Source organism: Oryctolagus cuniculus, chromosome 3, assembly GCF_051225735.1.
Source record: "Oryctolagus cuniculus isolate XC-2025 breed Fujian yellow rabbit chromosome 3, ASM5122573v1, whole genome shotgun sequence".
Lineage (NCBI taxonomy): Eukaryota > Metazoa > Chordata > Mammalia > Lagomorpha > Leporidae > Oryctolagus > Oryctolagus cuniculus.
In genome coordinates, this window is record NC_142869.1 from 141,868,023 (window position 1) to 141,886,831 (window position 18,809).

General features: G+C 42.1%; 1 protein-coding gene and 1 long non-coding RNA gene across 2 annotated transcripts in view; one reads left to right on the forward strand and one right to left on the reverse strand.

Moving 5' to 3' along the window:
* Nucleotides 1-11,880, forward strand: part of PTPN12 (protein tyrosine phosphatase non-receptor type 12) — a 97,739-nt gene extending 85,859 nt beyond the window's left edge. The window contains exons 14-18 of the mRNA XM_070071196.2: nt 2,707-2,784; nt 4,232-4,299; nt 5,213-5,243; nt 10,397-10,504; nt 11,022-11,880. Coding sequence (XP_069927297.1) covers nt 2,707-2,784; nt 4,232-4,299; nt 5,213-5,243; nt 10,397-10,504; nt 11,022-11,083 — 347 coding nt within the window. The 3' untranslated portion in view covers nt 11,084-11,880. The remainder of the gene's footprint in view (nt 1-2,706; nt 2,785-4,231; nt 4,300-5,212; nt 5,244-10,396; nt 10,505-11,021) is intronic.
* Nucleotides 11,881-17,899: 6,019 nt separating this feature from the next.
* The window catches only part of LOC103348689 (uncharacterized), a 59,818-nt gene continuing 58,908 nt past the window's right edge, over nt 17,900-18,809 (reverse strand). The window contains exon 4 of the long non-coding RNA XR_011387395.2: nt 17,900-18,253. This is a non-coding gene — a long non-coding RNA (uncharacterized LOC103348689). The remainder of the gene's footprint in view (nt 18,254-18,809) is intronic.

Genomic DNA, 18,809 nt, shown 5'->3' on the forward strand with positions numbered 1-18,809 from the left:
TAACCATTATACTAAACACCCACTCCAGGGGTCCTGCTTAATGTATTGCTAATTATTTGCCATGTAGATTATTTTATGGATTATTATTTAAGATTTTTATCTACTTTACAGATAATTTACCTTGTCACACCTTTGGCATAAGAGTTAGGGTTTTTTGTTTGTCATAGAACTTGTTAGTGAATTAACTGAATACTTTTGTGATGATACCTAAAATAACCTTTTGTCTAAGTCCCTTAGTGCCTGTCAGAAATTCCTAGCTATGGATTCAGATTTCAATCACTCAGGCCTCTCAAAAGGTTTCTGAAATTTGGCTGTAGTAGATCGCATACAGTGTAAGAGTTGTAACAACTTGTATAAAATGTGCAGTCTCTGGTTAAAACAAAAGTCTGTGACATAGGAAAGATGAACCAGAAATCTAAAGAGAAACATGCAGTTAGGCAGCAAAGATCGGCCCCTGTTCACTGATTTCTGAAATGCTGCTGTAATGCCCAGACTGTGTGTCCCTTCCTTCCAGTAGTCATCTCTTCATTGTGATTTGTCAGTGACAAAAGGGCAAGGAAAAATATGCTGCTAACTCAGACTGCCAACTACTGGATAAGGTTGCGAGTTCTTCAGTGGCAACAGAGTTCTGGCACCCTGGATAGGTACATCTAGTATTGGGCTGGAGCTCCTCTCTCAGCAGCACCCAGAGGCTGTATTTACTTGTGTCTCCAGCTAAGTAAATGTGGGATAGGCAGGAGCAAACATATCTACCTTATCTTTGTTGAAAGCAGAGAAAGCTTTACTTGATTTCCAGTCTCTTATGTGTAGTTTATCAGTTGTAAAATAGAGTACTATGGCAAGGAAATTGTTGTCATTTTTAAGAGAACAAGCCCTGGATGATAATAGTAATTCCTTTTGTTATCCCATCCTTCCTAATCTGAGAGTCTGCACACAGAATTGTGTGCTTGTATGTTCTTACTCTGTCTGCAGTGAAAACTCAAAAATCTAATACGCTTATTTACCCTAACTCATAACAAGGCGAGCTGATGAAGCTGGCTTAATGCATTTTTTTCCAAGAGCTAATTTTGGTTTTAGTGCTGAAAAAAATTTATATGATTCAGTCAGTATTCTCAGAGCACATTCAGATGCTACTGTTTACAAGATTTTAGAAAATAAAGACCATTTGAGGTTTTTTCAGTAGCTACATCTTTATGTGTTTCAGAAAAATAACTAGCACTTCCATTGTTATTTCAGCTATTGCTGTTTAAAACATGACTAAAGTACATAGTTAACTTTAAAAGGTGAGCGTGGGCAGGTGTATGGCCTAGCAGTTAAGATGCCCGCATCCCCCCTTGGAGCCCCTGGGCCTGATCCCTGCCTGGCTCTGGCTCCTGATTCCTGGTTCCTGCTAATGCAGACTCCGGTGGCTGCGGCGATGTCTCAGAGTGGTTGGGTTTCTGCCAGCCATAGGGGAGACAGAGATTGAGTTCCCAGCTCCCAGCTTCTTCACAGCTGGCCCCAGCCAGTGTGAGCCTTTCAGGAGTGAACCAGCGGTTGGGAGCTCACATGTTCTCTCAGCCTCGCAAATTAAAGGAGAGAGAGAGAAATTGTTTTTAAAGTGAATAGGATCAGTGGAAGTAGTAAGGCAGAAAGAAAGCATAAGAGGAGTTAGCAATGAAATCCAGTTTGGGAAACACTGGCTTTAGTCAGGTAACGAAAACTTTTTTTTTTTTTTTTTTTTTAAGGGAAAGGGTTTATTGATGGCAAAAGTCGGATAGGCTGGAGGGAAGGGGTGCAGAAGGAGGGTGGAGAGAGAGGGTGAAGAAGAAAGAGATCTGGAGAGAGCTAAAACTTTTCCTTCTGAACTCGAAGCGTCAACAGTAAGCCCGGTAGAGAAGATGCTTGCTGGCTGGCTTTGCTACCAAGGACTGCGTTCAGACTGAGCAGTGTTTACAGTCGGGAAAGGCGCGGGAGCATCGTTTCCTCCGTGCAGTAGTGATGGATTTCATTCTTTTTTCAGTAAGCCCTATAACTCTTCTTGCTAATTAGTTGGGTTGTAAAAGTTTCTTGTTTAGGTTTTTTTGTTTGTTTTATTTTTTAAGATGTATTTATTTATTTGGAAGGCAGAGTTACAGAGAGGGAGAGAGGTCTTCCATCTGCTGGTTCACTCCCCAAATGACCACAACGGCCATAGCTGGGCCGATCCAAAGCCAGGAGCCAGGAGTTTCTTCTGGGTCTTCCACACAGGTGAAGGGGCCCAGAGACTTGGGCCATCTACTGCTTTCTCAAGAAATAGCAGAGAAGTGAATCAGAAGTGGATATTTATTTGAGAGGTAGAGTTACAGACAGTGAGAAGAGACAGAGAAAGGTCTTAACATCCAATGGTTCACTCCCCAGCTGGCCACAGTGACCGGAACTGTGCTGATCAGAAGCCAGGAGCCAGGAGCTTCTTCCCGGTCTCCCACACAGGTGCAGGGGCCCAAGGTCTTGGACCATCTTCTACTGCTTTCCCAGGCCATAGCAGAAAGCTGGATTGGAAGAGGCGCAGCCAGGACTAGAACCGGCACCCATATGGGATGCGGAGGATTATCCTACTACGCCACGACGCCAGCCCCAAAAACTGGTTTTCTTAGATTCTTTTAGAATGTCAAGAAAGCACTCTCTGTTTAGATAACATCTTGTTAATTTTTAATAACTTACCTAAATTTTATTGATTTTATGTAGATATTGATGGTAATGAAGAGTCACCTCCTCCCCTACCTGAAAGAACTCCTGAGTCTTTTGTTTTAGCAAGTGAACATAGTGAGTATCTCTTCCTCTGACAATACACTACAGAAAAGATGGCTGGTTGTACTTTAGTAGCTGTTGGGCTGCATCATTAAATCCAAACACAGGTTTGAATTGATAGTGATATGCATTTAACATTTTGTTTGGAAAATACTTTAAAATAGTAATTTTTGCTTGCTAAGATGGCTGTTTTAAATGGCTGTTTTTGCATTAGAAACTAGCATTTAGTTAAGTGTAATCATAAGTGTATTTGCAGTTTGGTATCTTTTCATTCAGTATAAGTGGCATTTATTTATGAAGGCACTAATTGCTTCAGGTAAGTTAACCTTTAAGTTGGACTGTTATTTAGCATCACTGGATTGATGTTAATTGAGAGACTTAAGACCACTATAGTAGCAGTGAGAACTCCAAGGTGATCATATTTTAAAGCACTTATAAAATTTTTTCCTTTAACCTCCTTAAAAAAGAATTAAACAGTTGGAATGTGTTCACAGTGCCTTATACTCAGATACTATTATTAATTTTGGCTGATTTTAAGAGTGTTAGAAACAGTGTATCTCAGTTGTCTAAATTTGTCACATTATAGGTAGATTTACAATAAAATCTGATGACTGAAGTCATTGAGTTAAATTTTTTTATTTGAAAGGCAGAGTTACAGAGATGGGGGTAAGAGAGAGAGATCTGCCATCTGCTGGTTCATTCCCCAAATGGCCCCAAATAGCTTGGCCTATCCGAATCCAGGAGCCAAGAGCTTTTTCCTGGTCTCCCACATGGGTGCTGGGGCCCAAGCACTTGAGGCATTTTCCACTGCTTGCCCAACACGTTAGCAGGCAGCTGGATCAGAAGTGGAGCAGCCAGGACTCAAACCAGCATGCATATGGGATGCTGGTGCTACAAGCAGCAGCTCTACCTGCCGTGCCACAGTGCTGCCTCCCATTTAGTTACATTTATAAGGAAAGAAACTTAAAGGAACTTTCTGAATTAATAGAAATTACAAAATTGTTACGGCAATGATAGCTTCTAGAAATCTGTAGGATATGTGGCAGAGGTTGGACACAGAGATTCAGACACCTCTTAGAGCCCTTGCTTCGCATATCAGAGTGTACAGGTTCAGGTCTCTGCTGCACTCCTGATGCCAGCTTCCTGCTGAGGCAGCAGCAAGCAGTTGAGGCCCTACCACTCACGTAGAAAACCTAGATTGAGTTCAGAACTCTTGGCTTAAGCCTGGCCCAGCCCTAGCTATTTCAGGAACTTGGGGAGTCACCAGCTGTTAGGAGATTTCTGTGTGTTTCTCTGCCTTTCAAATAAAAATAAATGTTTTTAAAAAATTTGACATGGGTAATTTTTGTCAGTTTCATGTCTGTTCTCATTATAAAAATAAGGAAAATCTACAGAATTTTTTACATATCACTTAATGCAAAGAAATTGAAGATGTTAATTATAAGATTTTCATTTTTCTCAGATACACCTACAAGATCTGAATGGAGTGAACTTCAAAATCAGGAACAGTCTGAACAAACAAAGTGTGAAGTGAGTACTTTAGGATTGGAGCAAGTATAGCTTAATATTTTGACTCCTGGTTAACTTACATTCTAGTAGTTAGGACTGTCACCTTGAAACTAGTCTATATAGTTTAATTTTTGATCAGCATTTTTGTGCTAAGATTTCAGATGAAAGTTGATAGAAAATGTAGAACCTGAAATTCTTAAAAAAGGCAACCTGACCTGCATAAGCCGTGACTTCAGAACATTATTTTCTCAAGCTGATTTTGAAGTGTATAAATTAGGCCGTGTTCCAGAGCATTTTGGAGGTATGACTGGAACAGAAGTTACTATTTTCAGGGTCATGGTACTTTCCTAGATTTTTTCCCCATCGTAAGAGTGGTGTTCTAGCAACCCTAGATTTTTCTCATGTTCAGGAAATGATTTAGTAGTTTAATAATATTTTGGCCACGAGAAACATCATTTTTCATTATCATTAGTATTTTCCCCCATATTTTAATATTTAAAAATAAGATACATCTTAAAATTGCTTGTAAAACATGACATATATTGAGGGGCACACAAAATACTGATAACCCACAAAGGGCTGTCTTAATTGGTGATGCCGTAATTTGATGAAATGGGGTAGATAGCTTACAGAGTGCAGCAATGTTTATGTTCCTTTGTGTGGTAGCTCCTTTTTAAGTTTACATCTAGAAACTTGTATTGCCAGTATACAATAACATAATGTTTTTAAAAATTACAAACCCAATTGAAAATATCATTGTTTTCTTTTCCTCTGATTCTAATTTCTTGGAATATGCAGGGGGCATCCAAAAGTTAATGGAGAATTTGTAATACTCTTTAAATTTCATTTTTCTGCAAACCTTTTGAAGCCCCCCATAACCATTATTTGTACATAAAGTAAATGTATTGTAATAGCTATTAAATGTCTTTTTTAGGGCTTGATAACCTCTGGAAATGAAAAATGTGGTAAGTAATTAAGAGTTTTTCTTTTTTGCTGTAGATTTTATAGATTAATTTCTATAAAATAGAATATTGTATGGTTTGTGCTGTTTGGCCATTTCTTTTTTTTTTTTTTTAATATTTATTTATTTATTTGAAAGAGTTACAGAGAGAGGTAGAGACAGAGAGAGAGGTCTTCCATCCGCTGCTTCACTCCCCAGATGGCCACAACAGCTGGAGCTGCACCGATCCGAAGTTCTAGGAGCCAGGAGCTTCTTCTAGGTCTCCCACGCTGGTGCAGGGGTCCCAAGCACTTGGGCCATCTTCCACTGCTTTCCCAGGCCATAGCAGAGAGCTGGGTTGGAAGTGGAGCTGCCAGGACTAGAACCGACGCCCATATGGGATGCCAGCGCTTCAGGCCAGGGCATTAACCCGCTGCATTTGGTCATTTCTGTATGGAAAATATCTAGAACAAATTTTCTAGAAACTTAATTTATGTAGTATAATTCTTTCAAGTTAATTCCTCCTATCTGGTACTGATCTGGAAACATCATGAGAGAATTTATTATCAGTAGATGCAGATTAATGGCAATGAAATTATTTTTAGATAGTTTCTTGTTTTTATTTTCTCTTGTTTATAAAAACACTTAGAAGCTAGATCCTGACTTGAATAAATTCTTTAGATTTATGTAGGTGATGAACCGGCCCCATGGCTCACTTGGCTAATCTCTGCCTGCAGTGCCAGCATCCCATATGGGTGCCGGGTTTTAGTCCCGGTTGCTCCTCTTCCAGGAGGGCAGTGGAGGATGGCCCAAGTCCTTGGGCCTCTGCACCGGCCGTGGCGGCCATTTTGGGGGTGAACCAACGGAAGGAAGACCTTTCTCTCTGTCTCTGTCTCTCTCTCTCACTATCTATATTCTACCTGTGAAATAAATTAAAAAAAAAAAAAAAGAATTGGTTCTATAAAAATCAGTTGTTTTGGCCGGCGCTGCGACTCACTAGGCTAATCCTCTGCCTGCGGCGCCAGCACCCTGGGTTCTAGTCCCGGTTGGGGCGCCGGATTCTGTCCCGGTTGCTCCTCTTCCAGTCCAGCTCTCTGCTGTGGTCAGGGAGTGCAGTGGAGGATGGCCCAAGTGCTTGGGCCCTGCACCCACATGGGAGACCAGGAGAAGCACCTGGCTCCTGGCTTCGGATCAGCACGGTGCACTGGCCGCAGTGCGCCGGCCGCAAGCAGCCATTGGGGGGTGCACCAACGGAAAAAAGGAAGACCTTTCTCTCTGTCTCTCTCACTGTCCACTCTGCCTGTCAAAAAATAAATAAATAAAATAAACTTATAAAAAAAAAAAACAGTTGTCTTAAGCACAGGTGATTAACGCATTAATTAAGTCTCTTTCTGGGACTTCAGATCCCATGTAGGAGTCCCTAGGTTCAAGTTCCTGCTCCACTTCTCTCTCTCTCTCTCTCTTTTTTTTTTTTTTTTTTTTTTTTTTTTTTTTTTTTGACAGGCAGAGTGGACAGTGAGAGAGAAACAGAGAGAAAGGTCTTCCTTTTCCGTTGGTTCACCCCGCAATGGCCGCTGGGACTAGCGCACCGCGCTGATCTGAAGCCAGGAGCCAGGTGCTTCTCCTGGTCTCCCATGGGGTGCAGGGCACAAGCACTTGGGCCATCCTCCACTGCTCTCCCAGGCCACAATGGAGAGCTGGACAGGAAGAGGAGCGACCGGGACAGAATCCAGCGCCCTGACCAGGACTAGAACCCGGTGTGCCAGCGCCGCAAGGCGGAGGATTAGCCTAGTGAGCCGCGGCGCCGGCCCCTGCTCCACTTCTGATTCAGCTTCCTACTAAATGAGCACCCAGGAGGCAGCAGGTGATGGCTCAGGTAGTTAAGTGCCTATCACCAACATGGAGACCCAGATTATTGAATTTCAGACTCCTGGCTTCAGCCTAAACCAGCTCCCTCCCTCTCTCCCTCCTTCCCTCCCTCCCTCCCTCCCTCCCTCTCTCTCTTTCTCTCTCTCTCTGCCTATCAAATAAAATAAGAATTTTATTAATTTAATATCTTAATATATTAATATTAATATCTTAATATCTTAATAATCTTAATATAAATTAAGAATCAATTTTTTTAGAAATCTTCTTTTGTCCTTTTACAACTGTATAGATGAGTGAAATTTTATAGCTCAAACCACTGTTACAATGCCAAGTTAGAAAAAAAAATTTTTTTTAATATTTATTTATTTTTTATTATTTATTTCAAAGAGTTACAGAGAAAGAGACAGAGAGAGAGGTCTTCCATCTGCTGGTTCACTCCCCAGATGGCCACAATGGCCGGAGCTGATCCAATCCGAAGCCAGGAGCCAGGAGCTTCCTCCGGGTCTCCCATGTGGGTGCAGGGGCCCAAGAACTTGGGCCATCTTCCACTGCTTTCTCAGGCCACAGCAGAGAGCTGGATTGGAAGTGGAGCAGCCGGGACTAGAACCGGCACCCGTATGGGATGCCAGCACTTCAAGCCAGAGCTTTAACCCGCTGCACCACAGCGCCGGCCCCAGAAAAAAAAATTTTTAATAAATCTTAATTTTTTTAATCAGATTTTTTTAGGGGCCGGTGTTGTAACATAGCAGATTAAGCCCCTGCCTGCGATGCTGGCGTCCTCTATGGGCATAGGTTTGAAAGCTGGCTGCTCCACACCCAATCCAGCTACTTGCTGATGGCCTGGGAAGGCAGCAGAGGATGACCCAAGTGCTTGGGCCCCTCCACCCATGGTGAGAATCTGGAGGAAATTCCTGTCCAAAAAAATTTTTTTAGAGATTTATTTTATTTGAAAGTCAGGGTTACAGAAAGAGAGGGAGAGACAGAGATTTCTGTCTGCTGGTTTACTCCCCAGATAACCACAACAGCCAGGGCTGGGCCAGACTGAAGCCAGGAGCCAGGAGCACCAACCCAGCCTCCTGCGAGGGTGGTAGAGGCCCAAACACCTGAGCCATCCTCAGATGCTTTTTGCAAGCCAGTAGCAGGGAGCTGGATCAGAAGCAGAGCAGTCGGGACACCAGCCAATGGCCATATGGGATGCCAAAGTTGAAGACAGCAGCTTTACCTGCTATGCCACAATGTTGGCTCTAGAAATTTTTTCTAAATGTTACTTTAACTTATCAAACTAAAATAAGTTATTTATTTCTTTTTATAAATCAGTGATCATAAATGCAACTTATCAAATGGCCTGTACAGTTCCTTCAATTCTATCATTTCTGATCCTACCTACCATTCTTCAGCTCTTCTCTCTCATACTCCCAGCCTGGATCTTGGTCTACTGGGTGTAGTCTGTCTCATAAACTCGCTATCTCCTTTCTGATGCGGTCTATTATAATGAAAAGACTAGAAGCATAGGGAGCCAAACTGACTTACACTGTTACTGGTGTCCTCTAAATCTGTCTCCTCTCTGCCCCCCTTGCGCTGCGTGTGTGGTTTTGCTAGAAGATTTATATGCTGCTATAATAATTGATGTATGTATCTGTTTCCCACGAGACCAGGGACTGGCAATCTGCAACTCACAGACCTAATTCAACAATTGGCTTATTGTTTTTTTATTGTGCCTTTGAACTGAACATATGGCTTTTCGTTATGTGTGTGTGTATTATATACATATATAATATATGTATATATGTGTGTATATATATATATATAGAGAGAGAGAGAGAGGGTGTATGTGTTTCTTACTTAGTCTACACGAAGTCCTCTGCTAGGAGCTGTATCTATTATATTTTACATTTATTTGAGAAGCACAGAGGAAGAGCTCCCATCTGCTGACTCCCCAAGTGTTCATTCAGGCCAGGCCTGGGCTGGGTGGAAGCTGGGAGACAGGAACTCTGTCATATTTCCCCACTTGTGAGTGGGAGGGATCCAAATACTTGTCACCACTGCCTCCCAGGATATGCATTAGCGAGAAGGAAGCTGGAATCAGGAGCTGGAGGTGGGTATCAAGCACGGGTGCTCCAATATGGAATGCAAGGATCTCAAGTGGTGGCAACTTAACCATTAGGCCAAGATACCCACCCCACCTTTTTCTTTTTTACAGAGGTGTTTAAAAACAAAAGCCAACGAACTAAGAAAGAATATGTGACAGAGATCTTATGTGGCTTGCAAAACTTAAAATACTTATTCTCTAGACTTATTTTCTATAAGAAGTTTATTTGCCAACCCCTTTGTAGATACAAGCATTAGAAGATGGGAGTCATCTATTTGTATTTCCAATTTCTAAAAAGGTTCTTTCCACAAATGTAGGAGATTACAGTAAAGGTTCTGAAAAAAAGAATGGATCACAGTAGTTAATTTCTTTTGAAACCAGTATTATGCATTAATAACTAAGTGAATAAACTATGATTTAAAAACAGAATTGGGGCCAGCGTTGTGGTGCAGCGGGTTAATAAGCCACTGCCTGCGACACTGGCGTGCCATTATCAAAGCAACAGAGTCCTGCTGTTCACTTCCCATCCATCTCCTCGCTCATGCATCTGGGAAGGCAGCAGAATATGGCCCAGGTGCTTGGGCCTCTGCCACTCATGTAGGAGATCAGGATGGAGTTCTAGGCTCCTGGCTTTAGGCTGGCCCAGCACCAGCCTTTGCAGCCATTTAGGGACTGAACCAGATGGAAGATTGCTTTCTCTCTGTCTTTCCCTTTGTTTCTGTCACTCTACATTTCAAATAAATAAAATAAAAATTAAAAAAAAAAAAAAAAAAAGCAGGCCAGTGTTATGGCCCAGTGGGTTAAGCTGCCACCTGCGACACCAGCATCCCAGATGAGCACCATTTAGAGTTCTGGCTGCTCCACTTCCAGTCCAGCTCTCTGCTAAATGTTTAAGTCTGAGAAAACAATGGAAGATGGCCCAAACTACCTGGGCCTCTACACCCACATAGGAGACCTAGATGGAGTTCCAAGCTCCTGGCTTTGAACTGACCCAGCCATGGCCGTTGCAGCCATTTAGGGAGTGAACCAGCAGGTGGAAGATCTCTTTCTCTCTGTCTCTTCCTGTTTCTCTAGAACCCTGCATTTCAAATAAATAAAGGTATCTTAAGAAAAAGAAAGCAGAACTTGTAATGCACTGCCCACATTAAAACAATGCCAGAGTTTTGAGTGTGCTGCTGCTAAGGATGGTGATTAACAAGGGCTTTGTTTCTGCATTTTAGATCATCTATCAGCAAGTATTCACACAGAATCTTGTGCAGAATGTCCACCTATTTTCAGTGACAAGAAAGATCAAATATCAGAAAGTCCATCAGAAGCCACAGATATCGGTAATTTGTTTAACGAATAATTTTTAAAAAGCAAAGCATGCAAGAATGAAAAAAAGTCACTTGCCATTGTTTCAAGTTTTTCATAAAATTTTTGACTTTGCTCTACTCAGGTTCTAATATGGTGTTTGCCAAAAATAAAATATGTCTGATTAAACTTGCTTGGAATTAATCCTGAAAGAAGTGAAACACTTAATTCTATTTCACACTGTGATTAAAAATCAAACTATAAAAAAATCCTTTTTGTTGGAAAATCTATGTATCTTACATGCTTTTCTTGTGTCATAAGATTGGTTGTATTTTTAGCATGATGTTAAAAGTAGCAATTATTTTCAAAATAAATTTACAATTATAAGTGTTTACAATTGTTTTGCATCTACCTACCAAGTGTTATTTGGTTCAAATTCTAAATTCTCATATAAAAATTTCTTTGTTCCTGAAAATGATAATGTCCACAGACTTGGAGTGTGAAAGTTTTTTCAAACACCAATCAGTTATTGTGGTATCTTTTTTTCTGTAGGTTTTGGTAATCGCTGTGGAAGACCTAAAGGACCAAGAGATCCTCCTTCAGAATGGACATGATTCAGGGAGCTAAAAGACACTTTAAATTATACTGGAAAATCCAAGTGCCACCAAAAGCCAGATTTATAGTATTCCATCTTTCAAATGTGGGACTAACAGCAGTGTAGGTTGTTACCTTAATATTTTTTGCTGGGACCATCTACCTGCCTTATACTACACTTAGGAAAAAGTATTACATATGGTTTTATTTTGTAACTTCAAGTATTATTGCCTTAATGTCTTTTAACCCTGTTACAACGCTGCTTGTAGACATGTTAATATAGTAATACTTTTATGATAAATTGACTTTAAGGACTACTCTTTTGCTGTTTTATCATGTATGCATTATTTTGTATATGTACAGGGCAAGTAGGTATATAACTTGATAAAGTTGCAGTCATAAAATATTATTAACAGAAGATGTAAGAAATTTCTGCATGGTCTAAATCTTTGTGTACTTTATTTGTAAATTATTTGCCCTGAAGTTTTAGAAAATAGTTTCTGAATTTTAAAATTGCTGGATTCATGCAGCCAGCATTGCAGGTTATCAGAGATCAAAGATTGTAATAATACATTTTGTAAATTGTAAGCAAAAAGTTATTTTTATATTATATACTGTCTAATTGTTCATCTTAATTGTCCTTGTTTTCAACTAGTCATGGAGATTCAGTAAGTGCCTTGGAACAATATTGAAGTCTCTTAGCTTGTGTGTGTTACTTTAATATTTGAACTCAACTGGGATTAGAAGACTATCAGATTATATGTATGTTTCAGAATATTTGACCTGCCATTAAAACAACAAAAACAATTTTACAGTGCCTATGTGTTGTCTTGGTTTTTTCATTCCCTATTCTTGGGAATTTAGACTTAATATCGGCTTCTTTGCTGGCTTGGTCCTTGCGATAAATGTGAATGGACTTTAATTTCTTTGTGCCTCCTGCAAAACAAACATGGCTTTTATCCTTGAGCCAAACCATTTTCCTCCTTATCATTATTAACCCACCATCAAATGTCCTGATAGAACACCCACCAAAGTGTGGTTAGGAAAACAGAACTGTTTCTTCCTACCTCTGCATATTAAAAAAAAAAATGAGAGAGAGTAACCTTATATTAATAGAATGGCATTGTTTTAAAGAAAAAAATAATACTATAACTTTGTGTTAGAATATTATCAAAGTTAAATACTTGGCAATGCCAGCATCCCATGGGTATCAGTTCGAGTCCCGGCTGCTCCATTTCTATCTAACCTGCTGCCTGCTCATGGTCTGGGAAAAGCAATGGAAGATGGCCCAAGTGGTCAAGCCTCTGTCACCCACGTGGGAGACCCCAGTGAAGTTCTGGCTCAGCTCTGACTGTTGTGGCCATCTGAGGAGTGACCCAGCAGACAGAAGATCTCTCCTGTCTTTCCCTCTGTAACTCTGACTTTCAAATAAATAAATCAGTCTTTTAAAAAAAAAAAATCTAAATGCTCTTCATGTTATCCCTTAGAACTTAAAAGTTTTTGTAAGTGTTTTTGTCGTAAAGAAATGGTAATGTTGTGAATGAAATTTGAACTAAAGTAAAAGAGAACAAAAAAATTTTAGCCTTTTTGCAGATTTGATGAGCTGTGTAATATGATACTGAAATCGTTCATATTTTTTGTTGGGAAGAGATTTTTTTTTAAGATTTATTTTATTTGAGAGGTAGAGTTACAGACAGTGAGAGGGAGAGACAGAGAAAGGTCTTCCTTCCATTGGTTCACTCCCCAAATGGCCAGAATGGCTGGAACTGCGCTGATCCGAAGCCAGGAGCCAGGGGCTTCTTCCCAGGTGCAGGGGCCTAAGGACTTGGGCCATCTTCTACTGCTTTCCCAGATCATAGCAGAGAGCTGGATTGGAAGAGGAGCAGCCGGGACTAGAACCAGCGCCCGTATGGGATGCTGGCACTGCAGGCAGAGGATTAACCTACTGCGCCACAGTGCCGGCCCCAGGAAGAGATTTCTTAGAATAGCTTCATTGAAGTTTATTTGTTTGTTGGTTTAAGATATTTATTTGAGAGGTAGAGTTACAGACAAAGAGGGAGAGACAGAAAGAAAGGTCGTCAGTCCACTGGTTCACTCCTCAGATGGCCACAACAGCCGGAGCTGGGCCTCTTGGGAGCCAGGAGCTTCTTCTGGCTCTTCCACAGGGGTGCAGGGGCTCAAGCACTTGAGCCATTTTCCACTGCTTTCCCAGACCACAAGCAGAGAGCTGGATCAGAAGAGGAGCAGCTGGGACACAAACCAGCACCCATATGGGATGCCGCCAGTGCAGGCAGAGGCTTAGCTTACTACACCACAGCACCAGTACTGGCACTCCGTATTCTTAAGGGTACAAAAAGCATTAATCGTCTTAAAGTAGACACACCCATGTGAGTGTGATCACCACCTTGTTCAAGCAGTGAAACAGCATTGGCCTCAGAAGCTTCCACCCTAGGCTTCTTGGGATTTCTTCCTTTACATACAGGTAGCATTTGTTTCTTTTCCATTGGTACAGACCTTTGTGTTATGTGTTATATGCTACAGTTTGTTCTACTATTAGTAGGCATTTGATGCTGTGGACATTTTGGCTTGTGTCTTGGTGAACATACATACATCTGTTGGGTATATGAGTCCAGTTGTAGGATATGCATATATATATTTGAGCTTTGGTAGATAACACCACATGGTTTTCCAAAGTGGTGTAATAATTGTTGGAAGTCTTTGCTAAGCTGATGGTTAGTGTGGTTAATAATTCAGTTTAAACATTTAAGAAGTGATCTTGCTATGTGATCTGGATATGTGTCGCTCCCCCTCTTCGTGGAGGAATGACACAGGACCCTGCGCTGTTCTTTTGTCTGCTCGGCCCTCCCCGGGTTTGCTGCTGGTCCTTCCCGGGTTGGCTACCGACCCTTCCACCTCCGTGGAAGGGCGGTTCCCCCTAGCCACTTTCCCCACTTCCGCGGGGGAGCGGCACACCGCCGGCCGGCTCTTTCGGGGGCTGCTCAGATGTTCCTCAGGTGTTCCTTCAGATAGATGTTCCTGGTGCATGTTGTCTCTCTCCTCCTTTATAGTCCTCTTCCGCCAATCCCAACTCTGCTACCCACACGCCGAGTACGCTGCTCTCCTCCAATCAGGAGCAGGATCCACTCCCGCAGGTCATCACCCAAGTTGGCAAGAGGCAGCTGCGTAGAAGTTGTTACTCCCTTCTCAGCGCCATATTGTGGGAGAGCAGATGCATAGAATAAGTCTTAATTCCAGTAACTTAGTCTAGTCCGAGTTGCTCCCCACAGATATGTATTTCCCTGATGATTGATGAAGCTGAGCACTTTCTCAGGTGCTCACGACTATGTGGAGATCCTCTTGTGAGCTACCTGGTCAAGTCGAAATAGATACTGTTTGACAGTTTCAAGTAAACCAGAGTATACACAAACTAATTCTGTAATTCACCTGTTTTCTCTTGGGTTGTCTATTTCTTACTGATTAGTTAGAATTAAGTATATATTCTGCATTTTAATCCTGGGAGTGCACTGGTCTGCCTTTTCACTCTGTTGCTGGTGTTTTGTTTTGATAAATAGAAGTTCCTAAATTTAGTCCAAGTTATTGCTCTTTTCTTTTATAGTTAATGCTTTTTATAATTAATACTGGACTCTTGTAGAAATCGTTGCCCACTGCAAGATAATGGTGTAGTTTCTTAGCTTTTTTTCTTTCATTTTGAAGATTTATTTATTTGAAAGTTAGAGTTACAGAGAGGCAGAGAGAGAGAGAGAGAGAGCTCTTCCATCTGCTGGTTCACTCCCCAAATGGCCGCAATGGCCAGAGCTGCGCCCATCCAAAGCCAGGAGACTGGAGTTTCCTCCAGGTCTCCCATACAGGTATGGGGGCCCTAGCACTTGGGCCATCTTTTACTGCTTTCCTAGCACATTAGCACAGAGAACTGGATTGGAAGTGGAGCAGCTGGGACTCAAACTGGCACCCATATGGGATGCTGGCACTGCAGGTGGCGGCTTTACCCACTATGCCACAGCGCCAGCACCTTAGCTTTATTTTATAAATAAAAATATAAATATTTTGTTTTTATCTGGATCTTCAGAATTTTTTTTTTTTAAGATTCTGTTTACAAATAGAGAAGAGAGAGAGAGAGCTTCCATCCACTGATTTACTCCCAAAATGTACAAAATGGCAGGGCCAGGCCAGAGCCAGGAGTTCCCTTGGGGTCTCCCACGTGGGTGGCAGGGGCCCAGGTGCATTAGCAGGGAGCTGGATCAGAAGTGGAGCAGCTGGGACTCGAACTGAGTGCTTCTGGGAAGCCAGCATTGCAGGCTGCAGCTTAACCTTCTCCAAACCTTTCTTTTATTACTCCTGCCAGTTACCCGGTTCATTCTGCACTCTAGGTTCCAGTCTGTTCAATCCACCAGATGCATCTTCTAGAAGGCCAATCTTACCTCCACTTGACTTTTTCTAATTGTTTCTTCTTCCCTAAAAATCATTAAAGGTTCTTCATTATCTATGGTAATGTTTCTTGAAAACTCAAAATTTGGTCCAGGTTCTCCCACCCTAAAATTTACAAAGTGTCCTGAAAATTCAGTTCCAAGTTTCCTACCCTGGACTTCGATCTGAATTGTGGGAAGGGACTTATATTTTGGACAAACTGCAGGTGATTCAGTTGCATAAGGAAATTGGAGAACCAGAAACAGTCTAAGCTCCTTAGCAGATCATGCAAGACCACCACCCATTCAAGACCTGTCTGCTGCTGGCTTCTCCGGCCTTTTCTGTACTTACATTTGTGTTCTGATTACAGTGAACTACCTAGAGTCCCCTAGGTCCCTCACACCGTAGTCATCCTATACTCTGTCTTAAACACCCTTCTTTGTCTTCGTTCTGATGAACCCTACTCATCTGTCAAGCTTTGGGCAGCCAGTTTTGCTGGTTTGAGTCCCGACTACACCACTTCCAATCCAGCTTCCTGCTAATGCACTTGGGAAAGCAGTGAAAGATGGCCCAAGTGCTTGGGCCCCTGCAGCTGCATGGGAGAGCTGGGAGAAGCTCCTGGCTCCTGGCTTTGGATTGGCCCAGCTCTGGCTGTTGGGGTCATTTGAGGAGTGAATCGGCGGATGGAAGATCTCTGTCTCTTCCCCCCTCCTCTATCTCTGTAACTCTATCTTTGAAATAAATAAGTAAATTTTTAAAATGAAGAATTTACACATCCCATACTGAAGTATCTGGGATCAAGTCCTGCCTCTGCTTCCAATGCAGCTTTGTGCTTTTGCTCTCCCCGAGAGGCCGCAGGTGATGGCTCAAGTGCGTGGGGCGCTGCCACCCACGCTGGAGACCTGGAATGAATGCCAGGCTGCTTCGGCCTGGCCCAGCCTCAGCTGTTGTGGGCATTTGGAGAATGAACCAGCAGATGGACGATTCTCTCTCTCTCTCTCTCTCTCTCTCTTTGTGTGTATGTGAGAGAGAGGAGAGAGAGACTGCCTTTCACATAAAACATTTAAGTTTGACACATGAAATTTCATCGAACGGAGTAACTTCTGCATAGGAAAGAAAACAACAGGTTGGAGACAATGTTTGTAGTTACATCTGACAAAGAGTTAATAACCAGAATATGTGAGGAGCTCAAACTCAGTAGCAAAAAAAACAAACCATGAGTGTCTGGCATAGCAGTTAAGACACCACTTGGGGCGCCAGCATTTCACATTGATGAGCCAGAGTTTGAGTCCTGGCTCCTCCCCAGATTCCAGCTTCCTGCTAATGCACCCTGGGAGGCAGCAGGTGATGGCTCAAGTACTTGGGCCTCTGCACCCACAATGGGAGACCCAGATGGAGTTCCAGGCTCCTGGCTTTGGCCTGGCGCAGCCCTGGCTATTGCACCTTTTGAGAAATGAACCAGCAGATGGAAGATCTCTCAGTCTCTCCTCTCTCTCTGTCCCCCCTTCACCCTAACTCTGCCTTTCAAACAAATAAATCCTTTTTTAAAAAATTTAGATTCTGGGGCTGGCACTGTGGTGTAGTGAGCTAAGCCTCCACCTGTGGCAGCGGCATCTCATATGGGTGCCAGTTTGTGTCCCGGCTCCTCTTCTATCCAGCTTTATTACGGCCTGGGAAAGCAGTAGAAGATGGTCCAAGTGCTTGGGACCCTGCACCTGCATGGGAGACCCAGAAGAAGCTCCTGGCTCCTCAGCTCCAGCCACTGCAGCCATCTCAGGAGTGAACCAGCGGATGGAAGTGCTTTCTCTCTGTCTCTCCCTCTCTGTAGCTCTGCCTCTCAAATAAATAAATAAAATCTTTAAAAAAAATTTTTTCAGGTTCTATTGGTAGTCTTCTAAATAATGAGATGTCACTTAGTTTCAATTTTTTAACACTTAAGTCTCCAATGCTGGATCTTTGTGATCTAGTTCTTTGAGGCCAGAAACTTGTGTTTCTGATGGAGAATGACAAAGGCTGTCACCAAGACCTGGCAGATCCCCACTCCACAAGCGGCCCTCCCTTATGACACTGTATGTGCACAGGAGATCTAGTTTGGAAGACCACCTGTGTTATTTTAACAGACTGGCCACAACCTGTTGCCTCTTCTGTGTGCAGGTTGCTGAATCTTGTAAATTACATAGTTGACTCACTGAACCAATGAAAAGCAGCAATGCTTGGGTAGCTAGAGGAGATGGCACTCTGTTCTGACTACAAGGAATCTGGGCTCTTGAATTCCTGAGGAAAGTGAATTCCAAAGATTCCAGCCGTTTTACTCGGTTTAGAGTTCACACGATTATGCGCTTCTATGATTGGTGTCATTAACACCCATGGCTGTAGAATGCTTGCCCATATTTCAGAAAGAACATATTCAGTTTTTTTTTTTTCAAAGACTTTTTTATTTATTTGAAAGAGCTACAGAGGTTGGGGGGAGGGGGGCGGGGAGAGAGAAGAGAAACAGATCCGCTAGTTTACTCCCCCAATGACCCCAATGGCTGGAGTTGTGCCGATCCGAAGCCAGGAGCCAGGAGCTTCTTCCAGGTCTCCCAATGGGTGCAGGGGCCCAAGGAGTTGAGCCATCTGCTGCTGCTTTCCCGTGCTCGTTAGCCAGGAGCTGGATGAGAAGCAGAGCCGCTGGGACGGAACCGGTGCCCCACGATGGGATGCCAGCATTGTCAAGTGGTGGCTTAACTCGCTGCTCCACAGCACCGGCCTCGCCGCATGTTTTCCTGATGCAAAAAAATCCACAATAGGAGTAACAGTTTAATAAGTACATAAAAGTATAGATCAGCTATGCATGTTTTATTTTAAAGTATTGTGCCTTCTAAACTTTAGCATCGTATATGTACACATATGTACAATCTGGAATATTTCCAATGTCTTCCGAAGCATGAATGTGAAAAAGCATTTAAATAATTTGCGGTATTAGTACTAAACATAGAAATCTAAGGATTTACCTTTCCTCCTTGTATCTGAAGTAACTACACAATAACATTTTGCATGCAGTTTCTATACCAAATGTTTAAAGTACCATTCTAGGGATATTATGTAGGTTTTAAAATTGGAACCATACAAGATGAGATTAACATTAGGAAATTTTTAAAAAATTAAAATGCTATTTAAACAGTTCATTTCTTCAGAAAAGTGAAATACATTCAGAAAAGCAAGCTATTCTTGTATCTTTTCCACCCAAAGTGAACAGTTCATTTTAATATTAAGAAGTCTATAGATAATAGTAATTTCCATATAACATAAATAATTGAAATTTATAGGTATTTCCACATT